At 43.5% G+C, this 21,692-nt stretch overlaps 1 protein-coding gene across 1 annotated transcript in view; it reads right to left on the bottom strand.

Moving 5' to 3' along the window:
* Slc4a4 (solute carrier family 4 member 4) overlaps positions 1–21,692 on the bottom strand; it is a 385,548-nt gene that overhangs the window by 260,586 nt on the left and 103,270 nt on the right. Inside the window, 1 exon segment of the mRNA XM_076938759.1 lies at positions 12,260–12,333. Coding sequence (XP_076794874.1) covers positions 12,260–12,333 — 74 coding nt within the window.

Here is a 21,692-nt window from a genome sequence, read left to right as displayed (position 1 = left end):
ATTATATATCACATATAAATTATTTATAGATAACTTTGAAATACTGGTGAGTAATTTATTTTAATATTAGCACTACCAATTAATTACGCTAAGAATCGAGCATACAAGTAAATACATAGAAATAAGTTTGTTTGGTTTTAAGAGGGGATGGGTCTGGGGAGATCTCACAGTAGATAAAAGCACTTGTTATACAAGCTTGAGGATCAAGGTTCAAATCCCAGGAGCTGAGGTAAAAGCCAGACAAATAAGCTGAGCACCTAGAATGTCAGCACTCCTGTGAGGAGGAAGGAGACCAAGCCAAGAGAATCCTCCAGAAGCTCATAGGCCAGCTAGCTGACCTAAATGACAGAAACAGAAGAGGCCCTGCCTCAGACAAAGCAGAAGGCACCACCACACACATATACTTTCACACACATATGTGCATGCACATGCACGCACACACGCTCACACACTCACACTCTCATACAGAAAAAGGGAGAAATATCTTTCTTGTCCTGAACTGCCTGGGATTCCCAGTAATCTTAAGCCCATCTGACATCCCTTAACGGGGTTAATAAGAAATCTCAATTTGTCATCATTGTGATCATTGAGGACAATGATGCTGAAGTGCCTCCGGTTGGAGAGGAGTCTCCAAAGTAGAGTTAGTGCTGAGCTAGCATACTATGTTCTGTCTTCATCCGCAGATTAAAAACAGCACCGCATTTAGAAATCTAGACATAATTTTCATGAGCAATCTTAATGAACAACTGTCTCCCACTCTATCTTGTACACAAAGATGCTCCAGAAGTGTGGATGGTATTCTTCTCTTTCCAAAGGGAAAAGTCAAAGCTATGTTTTTCCTTATCCCACCCACCTGGAGCCCTGATAATATCATGTGAACTCCCTTTGTTCTTAAGAGCACTCACTCTGAGCAGGGCAAAAGAGGCAACTCAGACCTAGCCCTAACCTGTCCCTATACTGTCTCTTTAAAACCACTGAAGAGAATGCAGTGGGTCAACAGAGGCAACACTTTCCATAATTCTATCCTCCCTCACCCTGCCCAGAAGCAAGTGCCTGGCAACCTTCACCCAGCTCTGAGCACAGCTTCCCCAGTGTTCACACAAATGAGTGCCAACCCCCCGGGAGCCAGGTCTGCCAGGCCTTTCACTTGACTGAGGAGAGTTGAATAGACTCAAAAGATCCGGGAAGGCTGGCACTACCCAGTCAGAACTCCTCCACTCATCTCGACAGCTCAACCGCCCCTGAATTTTAATGTGCAGTCTATATGCGGTCGCACTGAACCTACCTAGAAGCAAACACAGAGACCTAACTGCTTTTTATTTCTCTTGCAGTCACCATGTACACCACTGCATGGGAAACAGAATTGGATGACTCAAAACAATAGCTAATCCAACAGTCATTGATAATTGGATTTGCAATGGCAGCCAGAGAGGCAGCCAGAGAGACACACATAAATGCTCACATTCATACCCTCATTCCAAATACACTGTCCAGCCCTGACCCTGCTACGGCTTCTCTGTCTGCAGTGGCTTAACTGTGGATGGGCAATAGAAAGACTAGTATTTGGTTCTAGAGGTAGATAACCCACATTATAGTCTATGTATTCATGGCTAATCACAAATGAAATATCTCAAATGGCTATACCTGATGTTCTTGCCTACCATTCTGTGTGTAGGTGAGATGCAAGGAATGCCACGGGACTATCACAACCGCCGAGAACTAGAGAAAATGCCACAAGAGTCACATTACCCTAAATAAGACCACCTCCCAAATCTTTATGATCATGGCTTTCCATATGCACCCAAACAAGAAAGCTACTACCTTCACCTCAGCCACAGACATACCTTGAGAGCCAGGGTCCACTAACATTACTTTTATTTGGTGGTTCCCTTTCCAGTAAGCCTGCTGAAACCAAAGAGCCAATTTAACATGTACAGAGACGGGCAGCACTCTAGGCTCCCCAGGCTATAGAAGCACCCTCTCCTGTTCCCATGACTACTATGCTGTGTCCATCATCAGTCCTCCCATCTAACATTATCTAGAAAACACACTTTAAAAAAAATGATGATGAACCCATTAAATTAGCAATTACCTAAGGGAAACAAGGTCTGTGTATCTCTGGATATGCTTCTGTCACAAAATGATGAATTTAGATCCACAACCCTTAGTCCCATAAGCTGCAGCAGAATATGAAAATGTTCTGAGTGGGATGTGCATCCTCCTCTCAAGAGGTTCACCACGGGTGAGCCCACCCAGGCTGATGAAGTCTTTCTCTCTCATCTGTCTAAAAGCCTTTCCCACACCTTCACTCTCCCTTCAGATACCACTTTTTACTCTTCCAGATGCCTTTTCTAGCTCTCATCCATCTCCATCTACATGTCTCTTCCCTCCAGAGAGAACAAGCACAGCATACTCTCTGGGAACACGCGCTGGTCAGGAAAGGCATTCCCTTGGTTACTCCAGTGACTGCCCAATCCCTTCCACTCTGTCCAGGCTCATCTAGGTGAGAATATTAAGCTCGATCTTTTGTGAGACCCCCTTCTAGTTATGCAAATTCTATACAATTCCAAGCATTTAAAATAGTCATATACAACTGAACACATAGAAGGGAGAACTAGCAGCTTTGCACCAATGCCTTACAGCAGAGGTTCTCAACCTTCCTAATGCATTGACCCTTTAATACAGTTAGTTCCTCATGCCGTGGTGACCCACAACCATAACATTATTTCATTGCTACTGCATAACTGTAGCTTTGCCACTGCTCTGAGTTGCAATGTAAATATCTAATATGCAGGATATCTGCCTAGGTCTTTCAAGTTTCTACCTTAAATAGCATCACCATGCCTGTGGCTGAGGGTAGCCATCACTAGGACTTCCAAGTTACTTTCTTCCTCCCTGTTCCTTCTTCTTGGTTGCATCTCATACAGCCAACTGCTTATGTCACAGTTCTACATGGATGGCTAACGGGTATCAAATAGATTCAAACAGTTGAGTTTCTATCATAGTCACCACTTTACCCTAGTTTTAACTGTCTTACAAAATGACAAATGATCCCCCAGGTGGCTCATAGCAAAAATCCAGTCAATAGCAGTCACTCATCTAGCTGTAAATCCTGGGGGTTCAACCCATACCTGTCCAGCTCTTTTGTCCCCAGTTGGCTAACACATCTCCCATTTGATCAGACTCTCTGCTTTTATTACTGCCCTCCTGGAGAATTCTTTTCATCCAGCAGCCAAAAGGAACCTTTCTTGCAAAATGTCACTTGTCACCTCCTTGCTTAAAACCCTTTACATATGCTTTGAACATGCTCAACACAATTCCAAATCTTCAACAGAATTAAAGGTCAAAAAAAAAAAAAACAAAACAAAACAGAGTTGGTGGGTCACACCTATAATCCCAGCACCTCAAGAAACTGAGGTAGGAAAACCGCCATGACTTTGAGGCCAGCTTATGTTACATAATGAATTCCAGCCCACCCTGGGCTACAGTGTGGGACTCTTGGCTTCAATAACTAGGTAAGAGCTGAGGAGAGGACTCAGTGGTAGAAATGCTTGCTGTGTAAACATGGGGACCTAAGCTCAGATCCCCAACACTCAAGGAAAAATCCAGGCTCTAGGGGCAGGAGAAACAAAGACAAATATTCCCAAACCACCTGGGCCAGCCAGACTAGCCAAATGGTGATTTACATATTAAGTGAGAGACCCTGTCTCAAAAAAAAAAATGTAGAGGGACTGGAGAAATGGCTCAGTGGATAAGAGCACTGACTGCTCTTCCAGAGGTCCTGAGTTCAATTCCCAGCAACCACATGGTGGCTCACAACCATCTGTAATGGGATCTGATGCCCTCTTCTGGTGTGTCTGAAGACAGCAACCATGTACTCACATGCATAAAATAAATACATCTTTTTTAAAAAATAATAATGTAGAGAGCAAGAGAGAAAGACAACTAACCTCAAACTCTATCTTACACACACCCACATGCACACACATATGTGTAAAGAACATGTACATAAACATGAATATGTCCAGACCAAAACATCATACAATAAATAAATAAATGCAACAAATTATCTGGGTCCCACCTACTTCAGGCCACTGTCTGTCTGGTCCATGATTTGGCATATTAACCTACTTTCTGTTTCTTCAACTCACTTCTACTCTAAGTCTACAGACATGCCTGCCCAGGATTCCCCTCTCCTCCTTCCTCTAGCCAATTCCCCTCCATCCTTTAGGTCACAGTATTATCCTATGAGATATATTCCCTGGGTTCTCACGGGAACTCACCCACATATATAGTACAGTCTCCTGTATTGATTATATCAATAAAGTTGTGCTCTTAAATCATGTCTACTTCATTTGGCTGAAGAGAATCTACATTCTGGTAGGAATGTTTTCACATTCAAAGGGACAGCGGTTATACATGCAACTGCTCTTGCCATTTTAGTAGGCTGAAGGAGTGGAAGCATCATCCTTCAATTACAACTAAGAAGGGTTGGTTAATATGGGTTTTAATCAACTAACCTATTGAAATCTAGATAATCAGTATTTCGACTTCAGTCTGGGGGTGTTCTGCAGTCATAGCAACCACTGGCAAGATTGTGTTGAGCAGAAAGATAAATTTCACACAAGGATTACATCTGCAGGAGGTAATACCTTAAAATTATAAGGTTCATCTTCAAGATTTCAGATGTCACTGCTTATATTTTTAGCAAACCCAGGGGACAGGGTTATAAATTATATATATATATATATATATATATATATATATATATATATATCCACAGAAGGCCAGGATGAAACTTCATGGTAGAACGCTTTCCAAGCATGAGTGGATACCAGAAAACCAGGTACTAGGTACCAGAAAAACAGATAAACAACAGGGAAAAAATTGCAGAAGTTGCAAATGAAGTAATTCACAATAGTTTGCTATGAATAGCGAAGTATTTGGGGGTATTAGCCAAGAATCTGTGAAGCATTGCTGATAAAAGGAGGAGGAAATCAGCCATTAGCTGTAGTGATGTTTGCCTGTGTCACCTAGAAAGACAGTGCAGAGCCAAGAACAGAAACAGGTCCAGAGACTCCTGCTATACTACCATGTCCACCGAACAACAGCACAGACTGAATCAAAGCAAGTAAAACCCTGAACAGTCAGATACTGATTGAATTGGCCAAACACACGAATCTACTGGATTCAATTAAAGCCTTCACTGGACGCCAAAGACACTGCCCTGATTTTGCAGTACAAATAGAATTCTTAGTGAAAATGTAATAGCCAGCCAAGGGCTTGGGTGATGACTTCAACAACCTACAAATACGTAATTGTGATCCTCTGCAAGAGATTTATTGGCTAATATTACCAAATTTTAACCCTTATTTCTATTTCCAGACGTTTCAGCCTGCTTAAAAAAAAATACTGTGCATTCAACCTTGAAAATATTCAGTAAATATCTCGTGGAGTTCTTTCGAAATCAACGGAGTCTAAAGGTGAACCCAATGAATATCTTAGGACAGCTGTCTTCTCATTCCAACCTCTGTGAAAGGTAAAAGCAATTACCAGACTTAAAAGCCTTCTCGCTATTCAGAGATGGGAATTATTTAAGTCACCCATACAGCTGACTCAGTGGATGTCACTCACCACCCTCACCCCCTTTGCCTCTCATCCCACCTGGCAATCAGTAGTGTCGAGATGCACTGTGCAGAACCTCCCATGAACCCCTGTCATGGCAGCCTCCTGCCTCAGTCCTTTTGGAATTAGCCAAAGAGTAAAGTGAAATGGAAACACTATCAACTGATCTTTATTCCAGCCTCGTTCTGCTCATACTCACCAGGCCCCACTTTGAATTCTCCCAAAATTAAAATTTTTGCAATGATTAAAAAAAAAACAGAGAAGTATTTAGATCAGGCTAGAATACATAGTACCTCTACAGTGTTGCATAACCTCATTTAATTGCCACCTAAATTATATAATAGCCCATAGGACCCAGAATCATTCTAGCCTGTGCGGGGGGGGAGGGGATGAGTTGTGAGTGTTCATATACTATACTCATATGGAGCACTCACAGATCCTTCTCACTACCGGAAGACAACACACTAGAACACATCTATATTCCATGGAAAACACTGCAGGCTTTAATTGACAATAGGCAAGCAGTTTACCCCGGGTACATATATGATTTAATATGACTCTTCTTAGAAAATGAGACAATTTAATAACCTAAAGGGCAAGGTATATCAGCAGTCTAATTACGAACATTAAGTCTTATATCCAGAACTTAAAAGGAAACAGAAAAGAGTCCAAAGAGAAATGGATGCTATTCCTTAGGGAAATTCACTTGGCCACTCTGTCTTGACCTCTCCAATAGAGAAAGCAGTGAGGAGAGCCAGCTAAGAGGCTGAGTACTGGGAGGGAGGAACGAGAAAGCAAACAGATGCTGCAGACAATTAAAATCTTCAGAATGATGTGTAAGGCCTCGCCACCCTGTACACACTCAATCTAATCTACAACTTTTAGAAAAGATAATAATCTACACGTGTGCTTGTGTGTGTGTGTGTGTGTGAGAGAGAGAGAGAGAGAGAGAGAGAGAGAGAGAGAGAGAGAGAGAGAGAGAGAGAGAGAGAGAGAGAGAGAGAGAGAGAGAGAGAGAGAATGAATATGCAGGTGTCCTTATATCACAGCACATATTTGGAGGTCAGACGACAATATCAAATATCAGTTCGCATCTTCTACCTTGCTTGGGACAGGGTCTCTTTACCATTTGCCACTGTGTGAGCCAGGATAGCTATGAGTTTCTTAAGATAACCATGATTCCACTTCCTGATTCACCAAAGCACTCAGGCATTACAGACACTCATCACCCCAGCCCAGGATTCTGAGGCGTCAGACCCAGGCCCTCGCAACTCTCCATTCTAAGTGGCTTCCTTCACTGATGCAAGAATTCCATAACAGGATTCAGTTTGGTTTTTTTATTTATTCAGTCTTGTTGAATCAGTTTATCTAACTAATGCTTACCCACTCTACTGGAATAGCACACGAATAAGACAACCAGTAGATTCTCCCAATGTAAATATAAGACAACATTGCACTAACCGACCAGATAAGAAACTTCATCTAAGGCAAAATTGTCCCCAGAGTGTCATTTCAGAATCCTTGCAAAACACAAAGTACCAAGTTCAATTTGTTGAGGCTTATCGCCATAAAAGAAGGTCAACAATTAGATCAGGAAATGGCTTCAAGGGGGGTGAGTCCTTAGCGTATTACCAGGGAAATCTCAACAGAGGAAAACTGTGGGAAGGTATAACACCTGTTTCCTGTTTCAAAAACCTAGGAAACCTCACCAGATTTCCTTGCTGAGGACAAAATCTAAGGATAAAGATTTCTCTTCTCTAACAGCAAGAGGTGCCCAGCAGCCATGGCGATAAGAGCTGCAGGCTTTAGGACCTCAGGGGAGTGGTTAGCTGAGACCAAAGGAAAAAGACCTACAGGGATTTGGAAAGACCTACAGCAGCCCATCTGCTGAGGGAGGGTAGGGCCAAGCTACTAGTCAAGAAGGAACTTTTTAAACTCTTTAAAGTTTTCCAATGTGGGGATACATTGTTTCAGCTAAGAAGGCTCTCCTTCGGCAGTGTTTGCCCAAGCATTCCCTCTGTCCACAGTTTCTGAGCAGTTCAAATGGACAGCACAGTGCAACCGGACACTTGGGTCCAGAGCTCAGAATAGCCCCAGCCCTGACCTGGCCCCTCCCTTCCCATCTGATAGGTTTTCATTCCCTCCTTCTCTGCAATTACCGTTCTGACCACTATAATTATTAGCAAATGTTTCCCAGGCCAGGCTCCGCCTTTTTTCTTTAGAACACTACCTTCCTCCAACACACATGAACAACGCACCACAGTATCCTCTACTGAAAACCAGCTTAAGTCATTATGATTTCATGTCTGTAAAATGTTAAGGTCCTGACCTCCAAGAAGCCAAAGGCCCCCATTTCATCATTTTAGTCTCTGTTTTCAAAACATAGAACAGAACAATAAGACGGATTTGGAAAGAGGAGCTTTAGTGGCTACTTCTTCTTATCACTCCATACATATATGCAAGATAAAACTGAAAATGATCCATGTAAAATTAAACAGGACACCAAGGATAAATTACAAACCATATCATATACCACTTGACTTTATGGGCTAAGAACAAAATACTAACAAAAAGTATAAGCAGAGATATGAGAGTTATATAATTTTGCATATGCTTCATTTAGTTCATATTATATATTGATGAACACATCTTTTGTTTTAACAAATATTTGGTAATTGGGCACTCAGTCACAAATACTGCCCTACACTTCCAAAATGAATTTCTCTGAAAGCCCTCATGATAAATTCCAAAATTTGAAACAGAACTCTCTTAATGACCATTGGGGATACTGAGGTTTTTAGGATTATTTCTGTCTTTAACAAGAGGGAAGGCACTTTCCGTGGGGCTCAGCTTTGAAATGGAGGGAAACTACCACACATACCCTAACAGCTTTGAAAGGGCACCGAGCAAGCCTCAGAAACAGACATTTCACACCACATTGTCCTGCTGTTATTTATGTGTCCTGAGTTGCTAGTTGGACTCAAAGTTAAGGAGAGGCCCCTCCTCTTGAAGTGAGCACTGCCAAGGCCGCTGGGGAGTTACCTAGCCCAGCCAAGCCAAGGCCTTATCTCAGAGGATAAGGTGGAGTTTGCTCTTTTTCCCCTATTGCAAAATATGAGAATATTAAGTAATCTGTTTATATCACACAGATCCAAAATTGAAGCTGACTCTTTTGAGACAGGGTCTTCAGGCTGCCCTTGAACTCATGACCCTCTTGCCTCCACTTCTCAAGCACTGGGTGTACAGACACATACCACGCTGCCCATCTTCAAGCTGATGGGTTTTTTTTAATCTACACAATTTCCTCCAATCTTGGGGTGGGTGGGGGGAAGGTATCTCAAGTGTGGCTTGACCAGCAAAGCCTGGAAATTTCCCCTGTCTATGCTCGAAATCAAACCCAAGCCATTGCTCCCCGTGGCCCGGATTGTTCTGGCAGCACCAATTTACCATCCACTGGCCAGTTCTGTATAGCAGGGCCCAAGACTAAGCTTAGGTTTTTCCATTCAGAGAAGATATTTGTGTCCGAACCACAGAACTCTTTCTCCAAGTTGATACACTTGGCGCTGGATGTTAACTGCGAAGCCACACACAGAAGAAGGTGACCTGTGAAAGAACGGATCTGAAAGCTTCCATTTGTTTTTCCAGATCAAAATTGGCACTTGGCTTTCTTTTCAGAATTGCTGTATCTAAGCCATTAACACATGAGGGAAGATTTATGAAAACACAGTTTAAGTCTTCAAATATATGCGGCATAGATAAGTTCATTATTTCAACAAAAGATGACTGCTCTCCTGACTCACTCTGTTCTCCAGGAGTTTTTCAGCTGACGGCTCTCAGTTGAGATGTTTAGGAGGTGGATTAAGTGTTATGCCGCCCACTGAGACTGAAGGTCAACAGGGTGAACTGGGAGCATGGTCTGAAGTCTCAGCTTCTCCAGCCCCAGAGCACTGTTTGAAGAAGCCAGGCGAGCTTCAAAAAGCAGGCCTCGGTGAACTGAATCCAGGCATTCCCACCTCAGGGATTCTAGGAAATATTTTCCCTGTATGAACATGTCAAGCCAACTATAGGTCCTGACCTCAGTTACTGAAACTTATGGAAATTACTGAAAAGCAAAGTTTTTAGCTTAAGTTTTTGCAAGGTGTGTTATAATATGCTTGAATCGTGGTCATCTTAGAAGGAAAATGAATTCTGGGGCCAAAGGAAACATAACTGATAATTTACAGGAAGTTGCTCAGCTCATTGTCCTTTGAACTCTCTATCCTTAAGCCACAGTATTAACCTGTGCCTAAGTGTGCCAAAAATTCAGCTATTCGGGAAGTAACATGTTGTTCCCGGCATCGGTGATGCCATTTTTATGAAATTACAAATAACACAATACACCCATAACCTCGAGAAACACAGCCCCACTTAAAAGTCCATCCTTGTCAGTCATCATGACGACAACCATCCATTTCCTCATTCATCACAGGACCCATGCATGTGCCACCAAACCTTGATCCATCTCAACTTCTTGGTACCCTCACCCAGAGCTAATGTTATGTTTCAATCCTGCCAACTTTATCTGATAAAAACAGCTGAGGGGTAAGGGGTGGGGGGGTAGGCAAGTAGAAGGGGGTTAAAAGAGAAAGAACCAGTTCATAACTTCCAACTTGTCTACTGGAGGAGCGTCCCCACATTGGAAGTCTACACCAAGTCCACCATAAGCAACTCTCATGTTAAAAGTCCTCAACAAGAGACAACATGACATGGCTTGATATAAATGGGATCAGACCAGGCACCAGCCAGCAACATGAATGAACAACTCTAATGTGGTGTCGTCCTGTGAATGGGAAAAAACAAGCTTCGTTGCCACTAAAACCAACACGTTTCTGGCACTGAATGGCTGCTTCTATAACCTCTGGTTGCCTTTTTCACTTCTCTCCCAAAGAAAACTGGCTACAGAGTCATGTGCTATTTATGTTATGATGTATTCTGTGATCGATAGATTAATTTTCTGCTTGAAAATCAAGGGAAATAATTCAGGAAATACAGTTCTTTGCCAAAGCTTTAAGAACCGGAGTACGGTCGCCCACTTCGGCACTGTGCTGTTGATTTGAAGCACCCTCAGGAGTCTAGATTTACATCTCCTGAGAACTCAGCTAGGGCCCTGTTCTCAAGGAGACTGTGTGCACATTCCCACTCCCAAGGATTTTCACCCTCATTGTTCTAAGACCGTGGAGTTTTCACCCAGGCCTGCACTACTTCTTTTGCTCTGACTTGGTGAATGTATCTCCTCCTTTACAGTCGGGGACAATGACTGCAACGAAGTTTCAGCAGTGAAGAAAAGTTTTACTCTTTTGCCTTCTGCAACGTGACGTTTTTCCCGTAGTCGTGTTGTAACAACTGAAGGGAACCCATAAAAGTATACAAGAGAAAATACTGTAGTTTCCATTTTTCTAAGAAACTTAGGCGTCGAATTCTTGTTAGTCTGTTTCAAGGCTTTAGTGTGGGAGGCCAGGGGGTGGGGCAGAGGGGTCACAATCATCCATGCCACAGGGCAGAAGAAACTCACTAAGGAAACATGAGAAACAGCATAACCACCATCCTGGGGTTGTTCCTGGGAGCACAGGGGCACAGAAATCCTCGACCCGGTGCTCCATCTGCTTGAAGAACCACTCTGGAACATGCAATATCCACTTTCCTCTTCCCAACCTCATTGTCCTCTGCACCAAGGTTTAAAAAGGCACGAAATGCTAACCATGAGGACCTGTCACTCCACAGCCCCCAAAACACAGAGCTCCTCTCAAGTGACACTTACAGGAGGAGCTGATCACATCGTTCATCTGTGGGTTCCATTGGATGCTATCTATAGCCCTGATACTAAATACCAATAATAGAATGCTATCTATAACCCTCATACTAAAATTCAATAGTAGAACATGTTTGCGATGCCTTCACATCGTTACCTCAGACGAAACCCTGCCTTCTCACTACCAACCAAGTGGTAAGTTCTCCCCCAACGTTATTGATAAGTCAGGAGGTGAGTGGAGGGGGTGCGTGCTCAAGTATATCAGCACCAGATAAAATGGAACTCTTCTCCGGTTTTAGCAGGCACTGGAAAGAAACATTAGCTAAAGAGGTTCTGAGGAATTTTTCAGATCAAAAATCCTCGCCTGTGGTTTTCTTAACTAAGGCTCATCCATGACAACCGTTCTCAACCCTCAGCTTAGACCTGTTTCCCTACAACAGTGAATATTGTTCTCTCCCCCAGCAACATCTGTTTCTCTCCTCTGTAAGCTACCAGAAAAGAATAGTAGAACGTGCTAACAGTCATATTTCTATATTTCTGGTGGCTTCCTGGAATTACCTAGTAAAACATTCATCTCTGATGGGGACGCAAAGCTGACATCAGCACCTGCTTTAAAATAACACTTTAAAAAAAAATGTAACAGGTAAGACCCTGCCTTGTTTCAAACCTCAGGGTCCGATGAAGTTCCTAAAATCACTTCCTGTATTGAAGCAAAAGGTAGAGAGTAAGGAGACCCCACAAGCAGGACTTGGTGTTTAAAAATACAGGATGCACGAACTGTATGACTGTCACGATCTACAGAGACATGGACACGAACACACACTTTCCCAGACCCACAGGGCTCACCTTCTACTTCTTCTTCATCACACACATGTTTAAGGAAGGAAGCCCCTCTGTCCAGGACAGCTTCATCCTCCATCCTATAGTAATAGAAAAGAAAAAAAGAACGCTCAGACCTCTCCTGAAGTGAGCCACTTGAAGCAGCCCAGCTTCTGGGCAGGTTAACCTGCAGGCTGTTGTTCATGATTGCAGCAGGGCAGAGTCCCTCTCCTCTTCCTTTGGTGGCTGTCACTCCTTCACGCAGCTCTTCTCATCTGGTGCTGGAGAATGTGCTGGCCCCACATAGTTCAGTTCTAACCTTGAGAGGGTAGCCACATGGATAGGGAACAGAAAATAATCCCAATCTTTGTAGGCTGGATGTAGAGGGGGAATTCTCCCTCTGGGGAGTTGCAGAAGGGAGAAATAGAGATGAAAGCAAAAGGAAAAAAAAAATACCAAGAGAGGAAGTTTGGTGTGTCTGGAGTGCTCGTGATAGTCGTTTGTGGAAATCCAGTTTCTGTGCTTAGCTCTTTAAACACCCACTGCACAAAATGTATACCCTCATCGGAGCACACGCACACCCACTCACACACAGCGCGACAGGGAGTTAGTCTAATGCACAGTAGGAACCTAGCTTGCAGCCAGCCTCTTAACACCAGCCCAGTATTCTGTGTTGAGTGGCAAGCGTTGAGTCACATGTTGGCCTTACGGAAATCTGACATCTGAGGATTATCCCGCACCAGGCTTCAGCAATAGACACCTATACACGCCACCCAGTCCATTCATTTCCACACTCTCATCACGCGTCCGTGTGCTGTCTGCGCTGTTAACTCTTTTCTGAAGGGCATGAAGTTCTTCATTTTGTAACCACGTTCTGCTGTCCTGTCTCCTTACATAATAGGATCTACTCTGCAATTTCATATGCTAAATAAGACCTCAGAATCTATCCAAGGAACAGCAGCATGTTTTTTTTTTCTTTTTCTTTCTTTCTTTTTTTTTTTTTTTTTTTTTTTTTTTTTTTTTTTTTTTTTTTGCAGCCTCCCGGTGCCAAACATGTTTCTAGTTTACAGAATGAGTGGAGCTTTATTCCCTTACTCTGCAGCTCCTTCTCGTTGCATTAACTTCCATATACAGAATCCCATGAACTCTATTTATAGTGGAAACAGAAAGAAATCCTGGACTGCTCAATTGCTGCTTACGTAGTGCGGGTCTGCTAACAAAGAACTTTCTCTGAGGACAGCTGCTCTATGTCATCCCGTATATGAGGTCTGCCAGAGACCCACATGTTCACTCTGTATTCTAGGCATCCAGTTAAGTGCTCAAGCACTGGATATGGTTGAGTTCGTTTTCTATATTGTCTGTATAACTTGTTCTGGTGCTTTAGATAATTGCTACAATCTAGGCAGGGGTACACTGAATTCTGTTTTCCCTTCCTATTTTAGGAATATATCTCCTTTACCAAGCAATCACCTTTGCATAAAAGGTCAAAAGCAAAAAAAAAAAAAAATCCAATTTGACCAGTTAATAGTTATGCCACTGGGAGCAAAGGAAAGGACTGAAATTTTCTGAGTTGCGTGGATTTTTTTCCTTGTATCAAATTAGAATAATTATTCCCAGCTTACAATGCTTCAACACAATAATACCAATTCTGCATTGATTACTCTGAGATTTGAATGAAGGATCAAACTTAGCACATATTACTTAAATAACTGTTTCTTGGGCCAGTGAGGTGTCTTAGTGGGTAAAGAAGCTTGCCTCTAAGTCTGATGGCCTGGGTTTGATCCCTGGAACCCACATGGTAGAAGGAGAGTACTAACTGTACACATGTGCTCACACACACACAAACACACACACACACAGGGGAGGAGGAAAAGGGGAGGGGGAGAGGGAGAGAGTGAACACACACACACACACAGATTCATGATAGCATTCTACATAATTTGTAACAAAATAAGCTAGAACAAAATAAGTTTCTTTTCTTTTTCTTTTTCTTTTTCTTTTTTTTCTTTTTGTCATTAAGGAACCCATTACTGGTCTATGGCCATGCCGCCCAACCCTGTCTAGTCTCAGAAACCAAGCAGAATTGGACCTGGGTAGTACGTGGATCAGAAGAAGCTCGTTACTTTTGGAAAGACTTGCAAGAGTCTTCCTTTGGAGACATGAGCCCAGACACAATGGATCATCCTGATACATGCCGGAATACTTTTCTTCTCTGAACTCAAACTAAATGTATAACAGAGGATATGGGTCAGTCCGCAGGATTACAGTGGGAAAGGACTGCCTTAAAGGCTAAGAAATCAAGCCATTTACCAATTTCTCTGAGCCTTAGACTCGCGAGACCAATTAAATAATATAGTCGTTACTCATGGATTCAGCAAATATTTAATTACTGCTTGCTATATTCCTGTTATTCTTCAGAGGGAGGAGAACAAATCTACAAATAAGACAAAATGTCCTTTAAAAACAACAACAACCTAACAACGAACCAAGGGACAAGATACTCTCAGAGAGAGCTGGGAGCTTTGCAGGGAGTAAAAGCCCCACAAGAGGCTGTCTAGCACACAGTGCTGCAGTGAGATTTCCAAGGAAGTGACCTGACTGGAGGCAAAGTCACTACATGAAAATGTACAAGAGCCTTCCAAGCAAAGGAAAAATCAAATGGCAAGGCCCTCGAATAGGAAAGGTTAGCACCATCCAGGAAGTGGAGGAAGCCGGGTCATGCAAGCGAGAAGAAGGAGTCAGAGCTGAAGGCATCTGGAAGCCTCTGAAGAACAATAAGATGGAGACCAGCATGAGCTGTTTTCCCTTCTCAAAGGGTCACTCTACCTGTGATGTGCTAAACAGATGGTTAGAGCCCAAGAGAAGCTGGTAAACTACCTCAAGAACCAATGGCATTGCGTGAAAATCGTACAATTGGAAGCCATGGAGACTTCATTTTGGACACTTTTTAAGGTTGAGATATGCATCCTGAAAGAAAAAAAAAAAGTTGCTGATGTAATCAGAACTGCTTGAGTCGGGAACTAGAGACTCGGGGCTGTTGCTAAATGCGGCAAAATGCATGCATCAAGCTGCTGCTGCAGTTATTACCAGATGCAAGCATGCAGAAAGGAGAAGCAGGTTCAGGGAGCGGGGCTTGTGACTACCTGCTAAAACACACCAACATTCCCAAGTCAGGCAATGAGGCCAGTGTAAACTGGACATGGGTGACATCATGAAAGTCAGAGAGAGCAGAGAAGCCCACCTGAAAACTGAGAAGGACGGAGATGGAGAAGCCAAAGTTAGATTTGCCAATATGGAGGATGCAGGTACCTATTACAGAAGCACTTGAAACACAACACACTCAGTGCTAGGGGAGAGAGAAACAGAGACGGTGTTCCTTTTTCTGTTTCTTACCTTCCTCCAGTAGGGGGAGAGTAAATATTAACTGAGCATCTACTGTGCATGCTGTATACTTTCAGGCACCAGGGATACACAGTCACATCTACCTTCTCAAAGACTTCCCTGGAGGTCAGGGAGAGTCCAAAGTGCAAGGAGCCAACAGCTACCCAGAATCTGTACACACAGATAAGGAGGACAGACATTGCAATAATAACATTTTCTTAAACTCCTCAGAAGCACAACAAAATCCCAGAGCACTGCATGTACCCTAACTTTTTTTTCTCCCTTTGGAAAATAGAACTAACCCCGGGTCAGTCAACATGCTGAGTCCAACACAACTGCAGAGGGCATTTTAGACCCTCTTATCCGTCAGGCAGGCATTCTGTTGTCTCTTGATAGAACTCCTAAAGAAAACATTCAACCTAGAAATCGAAGCTTTTTCCAAAACCATATGTCGTACGTAAAAAGCAAAAGGAAAGCAAGAAAACCAAGAGGCGATTGGAAGGGAAGGTAGAACGGTCAGTGCCCAAGCCCTCCGGCCAAGTTGAGAAAACAACCCAGCCCCACCGTCTGAGCACAGAGTGGGGGTCATGCTTGGTGCATTCCTTGGCTCTTCTGTGCATATTTCACATTCCCGTCAAGACTATACATAGCAAGTCATCAGAACTTTGTTCTCTCTGATGGCTCACGCAGAGTGCCTGCAAATAGGCCTCTTCTCTGCTGTAAAGCAGCAAGTGAAACAGAGCAAAAACACACAGCCTGGCGCTGTACCTCTTCCTCAAGAGCAAGGTCATCCTGGAGCATTGGCCTCCTACACAGAGCAGAGGCGTCCCCTCCTCTTTTCATGACAAATATCAGTCATTCAGCCTTATATCCTCTTAGCACTTGCTGGATATTATTAGTAAGACAGAGATACCACGTAAAGTGGCTGACCTAACCGGTTTCCCCTCTATAAATCAGTAGGAAGAAATTAACTCATCCAGTCCCTAATCAGCCCCCCGCCCCCCGAAATCTGTCCTTTAAAACGTCCTTTGCATGTGCCCTGCATTTGCTGAAAAGAGAGAAGGAAGCATACTCCATACTTCGGCTGTCGCTCACATCACCAGCATGAGGCAAAATTCAGAAGGGATTTGGAAGCTCCTTACCAGCATCAGGGGTGAGGGAAGGCAAGCTTTATATCCGTCAGTGTAAAATCTACTTTGAGTCAATGCTGCCTTCCTTCACCTGGCCTCTGATTGAAGAAGTTATACCCCTTCTATACAAGTCCAGACCCATGGGGGGAGGGGGGTCTAATTCTCCATTATTCTGGGATAGCAAAATGATTTAACTGGAACACATGTCAAATCGTCTGCCAAATGGGCAGGCTCTCACCAGCCGGTCCTAATCACTGAGCAGGCCTGTGAGGGTGACTTAAGTCCGGCACGAGAAACATTTGTGCAAAACTGTCAGCCACTGGGCCCAAAGCACCCGTCCACATTCCAGCCCTGTGAGATCCCACCCCCCGAGCCCGTGCCAACTGCCAACGTGCTCGCCGACTAGTACTCCCAGCGCAGGCAGCTGCCACTCAGCCAGTCAGCAAGTGGCAGGCCGCCAGCGCACAAGTTTCAAGAACACCAGCCTGCTAGTCACAGTGCTGTTAAAGGTTGAAGGTCTACGGGTATGCTAGCCTTCAGATTCGCCTCACTTGCCCTCCTGCCTCCCTCTACCATGCTTCCCTGTCGTGCCTCCCACGGTAGCAGTTCACTTGTCGCTATGGTAACAGCATCTGGTTTCAGAGTTAGAACTTCATGCAGCACAGTTCTCTCTTAGCCTGGGGCTTTTGCCAAGAGGTGCACTAGCGAAAAGGCTGCTGTCTGAGTTGGAGCCACCTGTTTCCCTGTCACCCTGGATGGCAGTTGTGCTGTGTGTCCTCAGATCATGGCATCTACTGTGTGGAACGAACACCTTAAACTCAGCATACTCTCCATGGTATAGAGGGCCATGCTAGAGCTGGCACTCAGAGTTCAGAAGCATCCTATCACCCCCACAGCCAGTATTGTCGGGACTTCTGATGACTTCCAGAGGTGGCACCAGGGAGCAGAATGACTCTTGCTGTCAACATGTCCAAACTAGAGTTTGACATCACTGGTTCACTCTGTGCACACAGCTTCAATTTTATTAGTTAACCTTGTATTTAAACATTCTATTCCATCCTCGCCAGCTTGGTCCGTTTATGACATCCAATGAACCCATCACCTCTTTTATAAAAGCTTTTCTGCACACAGCAGATGCTAAACAGTTCTGCACTCACATGCCCTGAGACACAGATATGTATAGAGTGTGGAAAAATACTGAGCCATTACTGTTGTGATAATTATGTATACAGTGTTGCTGGGGAATTTCACTTACAGTCTACAGGTATCACAAAGCTCAAACCTCAAAACTAGGCTCTCCCTGCCCTTTGGCCGGCCTTAAGTCAGATAAAAAATAGACAGTAGCCCATCACAGATTTCTACTCCAGAACTACACAAAATGCCATAACAATGTTCCCTTTCCTCATCACTTCAAAGAGGTAGAGAATCACTCTTATTTTAAGCTCTCTGCAAACACGATGTTTTCTTTTGAGGGTTTTTTTTTTTTTCTTTTTAACCAACAGCATTTTATCGGGGCTTTTGTTACTTTGTAAAATGTGCTGTTCCTATTTGCAACGTGTATATAAAGGACAACTACAGCTGTCAGAGTCATGGGTGACAGAGCCATCTCAGCTCTGCAAAGTACACTGCCATCTTTTGGCAACATGTGTTCACTACAGCCGACTGCAAGAGGAGAAGGAAGGAAAGTTTGTAACCATTCCCTTCCAAAAGTTCACAGAGGTCCCTGAGGGCCTTGTATCCCCACAGGAAGTGAGGGAGAACAACGTGGTCATTGGCTTAACCATGCACAGTGCTGGAGCTCTGGATAGATATATTAAGAAAAGAGAGAGAGATCGGCACAGCAAAACTGACAAGCATGGTTGATCACAGTCTTGTCTCCCACAGGTAGAGTAAGCCTCCCTTCCAATTCAGAAGTTCCCTAATCAGCCTGGTCATTGACACAGGCCGAGGGTCAGGGAAATGTGGCCCTACATGAAATCAGATTAAAGAAAAAATAAAACTGCAACCCAGAGCAGAATCAAGCTGCACATAATTCTAGACTTACAAACTGCCTTAAAAGTTTCTTTGTGCTCCTCCGCACTTACCCCAGAGAAATGAAAACTTATGTTCATACAAAGACCTGTCCATGGGTGTTCATAGTAGCTTTATTCAAAAGAGCTAAAAAAACTAGACCTGGCCCAAGTGCCGTTCTATAGGCAAATGGTTATGTTTTTAAAGCTATAGTTCATCCACATCATGGAATATGCTTAGTGGTGAGCAAGGATAAGCCACTGATTCACACGGTAAGACAACGTGTCTATAGGGGGTTATGCTAAGACAAAGACCCAGCACCAGAGACTACATGTTGTATAACTCATTTATATAACACTTCTGAAATGATAATTTTACATACAAAGGACCCTATTTGAAGTTTCCTGTGGTTAGATATGGGAATTGCTGGTGACTACAAAAGGGCAGTATAGCAATGATACGGTTTCAAGTTAATTCTACATCTTATCATCCACGGCGACAGGAACATGGAACTACACAGGCAATGAAACCATATAAAATGTAGACAGAGAGGGGAGAAGACAAATAAAACTGGGTAGATCTGAAGAGTTCTGGGAACTTCAGAAGTGGAAATTCGGGTTATGCTATAGTTTTCTAAAATCCTAATCAGCACAGAGCAAAACTGGCCAAGTGTAGGGTTGTCCTCCAAAAGTAATTTCTCTGTCATTTCTCAGCTACACCTTCAAATCCACAACTGACTCAAAATTTTAGTTAAAAGGTATTCACTTATCATTCTGGAAATATTATTTTGCTTGGTGCTTAAGTACAGACAGAATCGGGCAAAACTGAGTGTGACCTCTTTAGTAACTGTGTCTTTGGGACAGTGAACTAACTGACTTCAGCATGTCTTTCCAACAAGCCTAAAACAGTTTGCACTGGTTTAGGTATTTAAATAAGTCCCTAAAATAACCAAATCCAATTACTCTTACTGCATCTACATCAGATTTGTAGGAACCAGGTAAGATACTAAGATCTGATTAATCCATGGCCAAAGGCTAGAATTTGGTCCCATGAGAAAATTAGTGCAAGTCTGAGTTGGTTCCCGCATGTGCCTTTGAACTCTCCCCTTGAATCTTCTCCATGTGGGGCAGGGCCTCCCAAGCTCTGTGCCCAGGTTTCCATCTGAGCTCTAACAGGCTGGAACAGACTGCGTAACAAAAGGCGAGGCCTGAAGTGGCAAGAGGTACAGATGGGCTCTGGGGATAAGAAAGCCACTGGGGTCCAAAGGGAGAGTCCTCTGCAAGGACAGGGCATGATAACAGTGAGACTGCCGGGAAGGGCACGCCATGCTAACGAGTGCAAACCAGTGACAGCCTGGTACTCAGGACACTCTCCTGACTCAGTTTACACTCATGTTTAATGTTTAATAGGCTTCCTGGGTCTCCCATAACAACCTCATGTAGCCCGACACACCTGCTCTTTATAACGTCTTCATGGGATTTTTTTTTCTGTCAGGCAGAAGACAGAGGCTTCCCTCTAAATTCTTAATTTTCAACTATCTTTCTTCGAGGAGTTCGGTGTGAGAACCGAAAGGTCCTGAGATAGGGGTCAGGCAAGATGACGCAGCTAGTATTGCTCCACGAGAGAAGTCAGAGCCAAGCACGGTAGTGGGCACGTCCCTCTACCATCCCTTCCTCCTCTTCAATGGCCGTTCTCCCCAGCCAGCAGCCAAGGAAAGGAAAGAAAAAGGGGAAAGGAAGCTACCCCATATAATAATGGGAAAACAGACAGGTGCAGTTGCAAACTCATCATGTAAAGAAGGCATCTTCCAGTCATGGGAGCTCTCTACACTGCTAGTCTTAAAGCAAGAGTGGATGGCAAGCTTCCCAGCTACTCTCACTAGTTTACAGTTTGTGCCACTGGCTTCTAGGCCATTCCCTTCCAACCCACTCATTTATAAAATAATTTAGCATCTATCTCCTTTTGAATATCATTCATTGGCTCTTCTTCATGAGAACCTTCTGAGTTGACTATAAGCTACTCAACCTGGAAGAGGAGGCTCAGCACACACACACACACACACACACACACACACACACACACACACACCTTAGCTCCTGCCTTCCCTAGCTTATGTGGTATGTGATCTCTGTTTAGCATATCAGATACCAGAGGCCACATAAGAAGTCAGCACGAGGCTCAGCCCTGCTCCTCAGACCTGCAACTAGACAAATTAAAATCCCATAATGTGTATAAATAATCCTATCGAGAAGCTCCATGGCAGCTACTTGGAAATAGGACAAAGAGTTGAAATGCCAACCTTAAGCTCTAGACATTTCAATTTGGTCAGTGGTAAGTTATCTATAGTAGGTAGTCCACAGGCAGCACCAATAAGCAAATTCCACAACTACATCACATTGGTATTTATATTAGTCTATAATTCTATATACAATTACTTTAGATTCATGTATATTAATGTCAGATTAGATTCAAGATGGCAGATAGGTAAGGACTCAAAAGTAGGGATTTTTTTTCAGGACACCAAATTGGGAGTCAGCCACATGGCACCTGATCTGGTATAGCCTCTGCCCTGGTCACCTCTGACACACAGAACTGACATCAACAAAAGTGCTTCTCCTCCCCCCTCTCGTCAATACTGCAGCCCCACAGTTCACATCTTCCATTCTAAGCTACCAACAGACTGGCAGTAGCATGACTGCCAGCATTTGGTAAAGCTCTTAATACGTTCCAGGCAACGTGTTAAGAATTATCCATGCATTATTTCAATCTGGACACTGTCACAGTTTGCCTGACTGACTTATATGGTGCTGATGGAGCAGATATTAAGAACATTAGAGCTGTTCATTCTTTTAACCAGTTGAGTATTAAATGTGCTTAACATATGAAATAACGGGTTCCACTAGGACTTCGTCATACACATAGATGCCCATCCTTTGCTC

Source organism: Arvicanthis niloticus, chromosome 7 (genome assembly GCF_011762505.2).
Source record: "Arvicanthis niloticus isolate mArvNil1 chromosome 7, mArvNil1.pat.X, whole genome shotgun sequence".
Taxonomy (NCBI): domain Eukaryota; kingdom Metazoa; phylum Chordata; class Mammalia; order Rodentia; family Muridae; genus Arvicanthis; species Arvicanthis niloticus.
The sequence above is the reverse complement of the archived record's forward strand: the minus strand, read 5'-3'. Positions and strand labels throughout refer to the sequence as shown.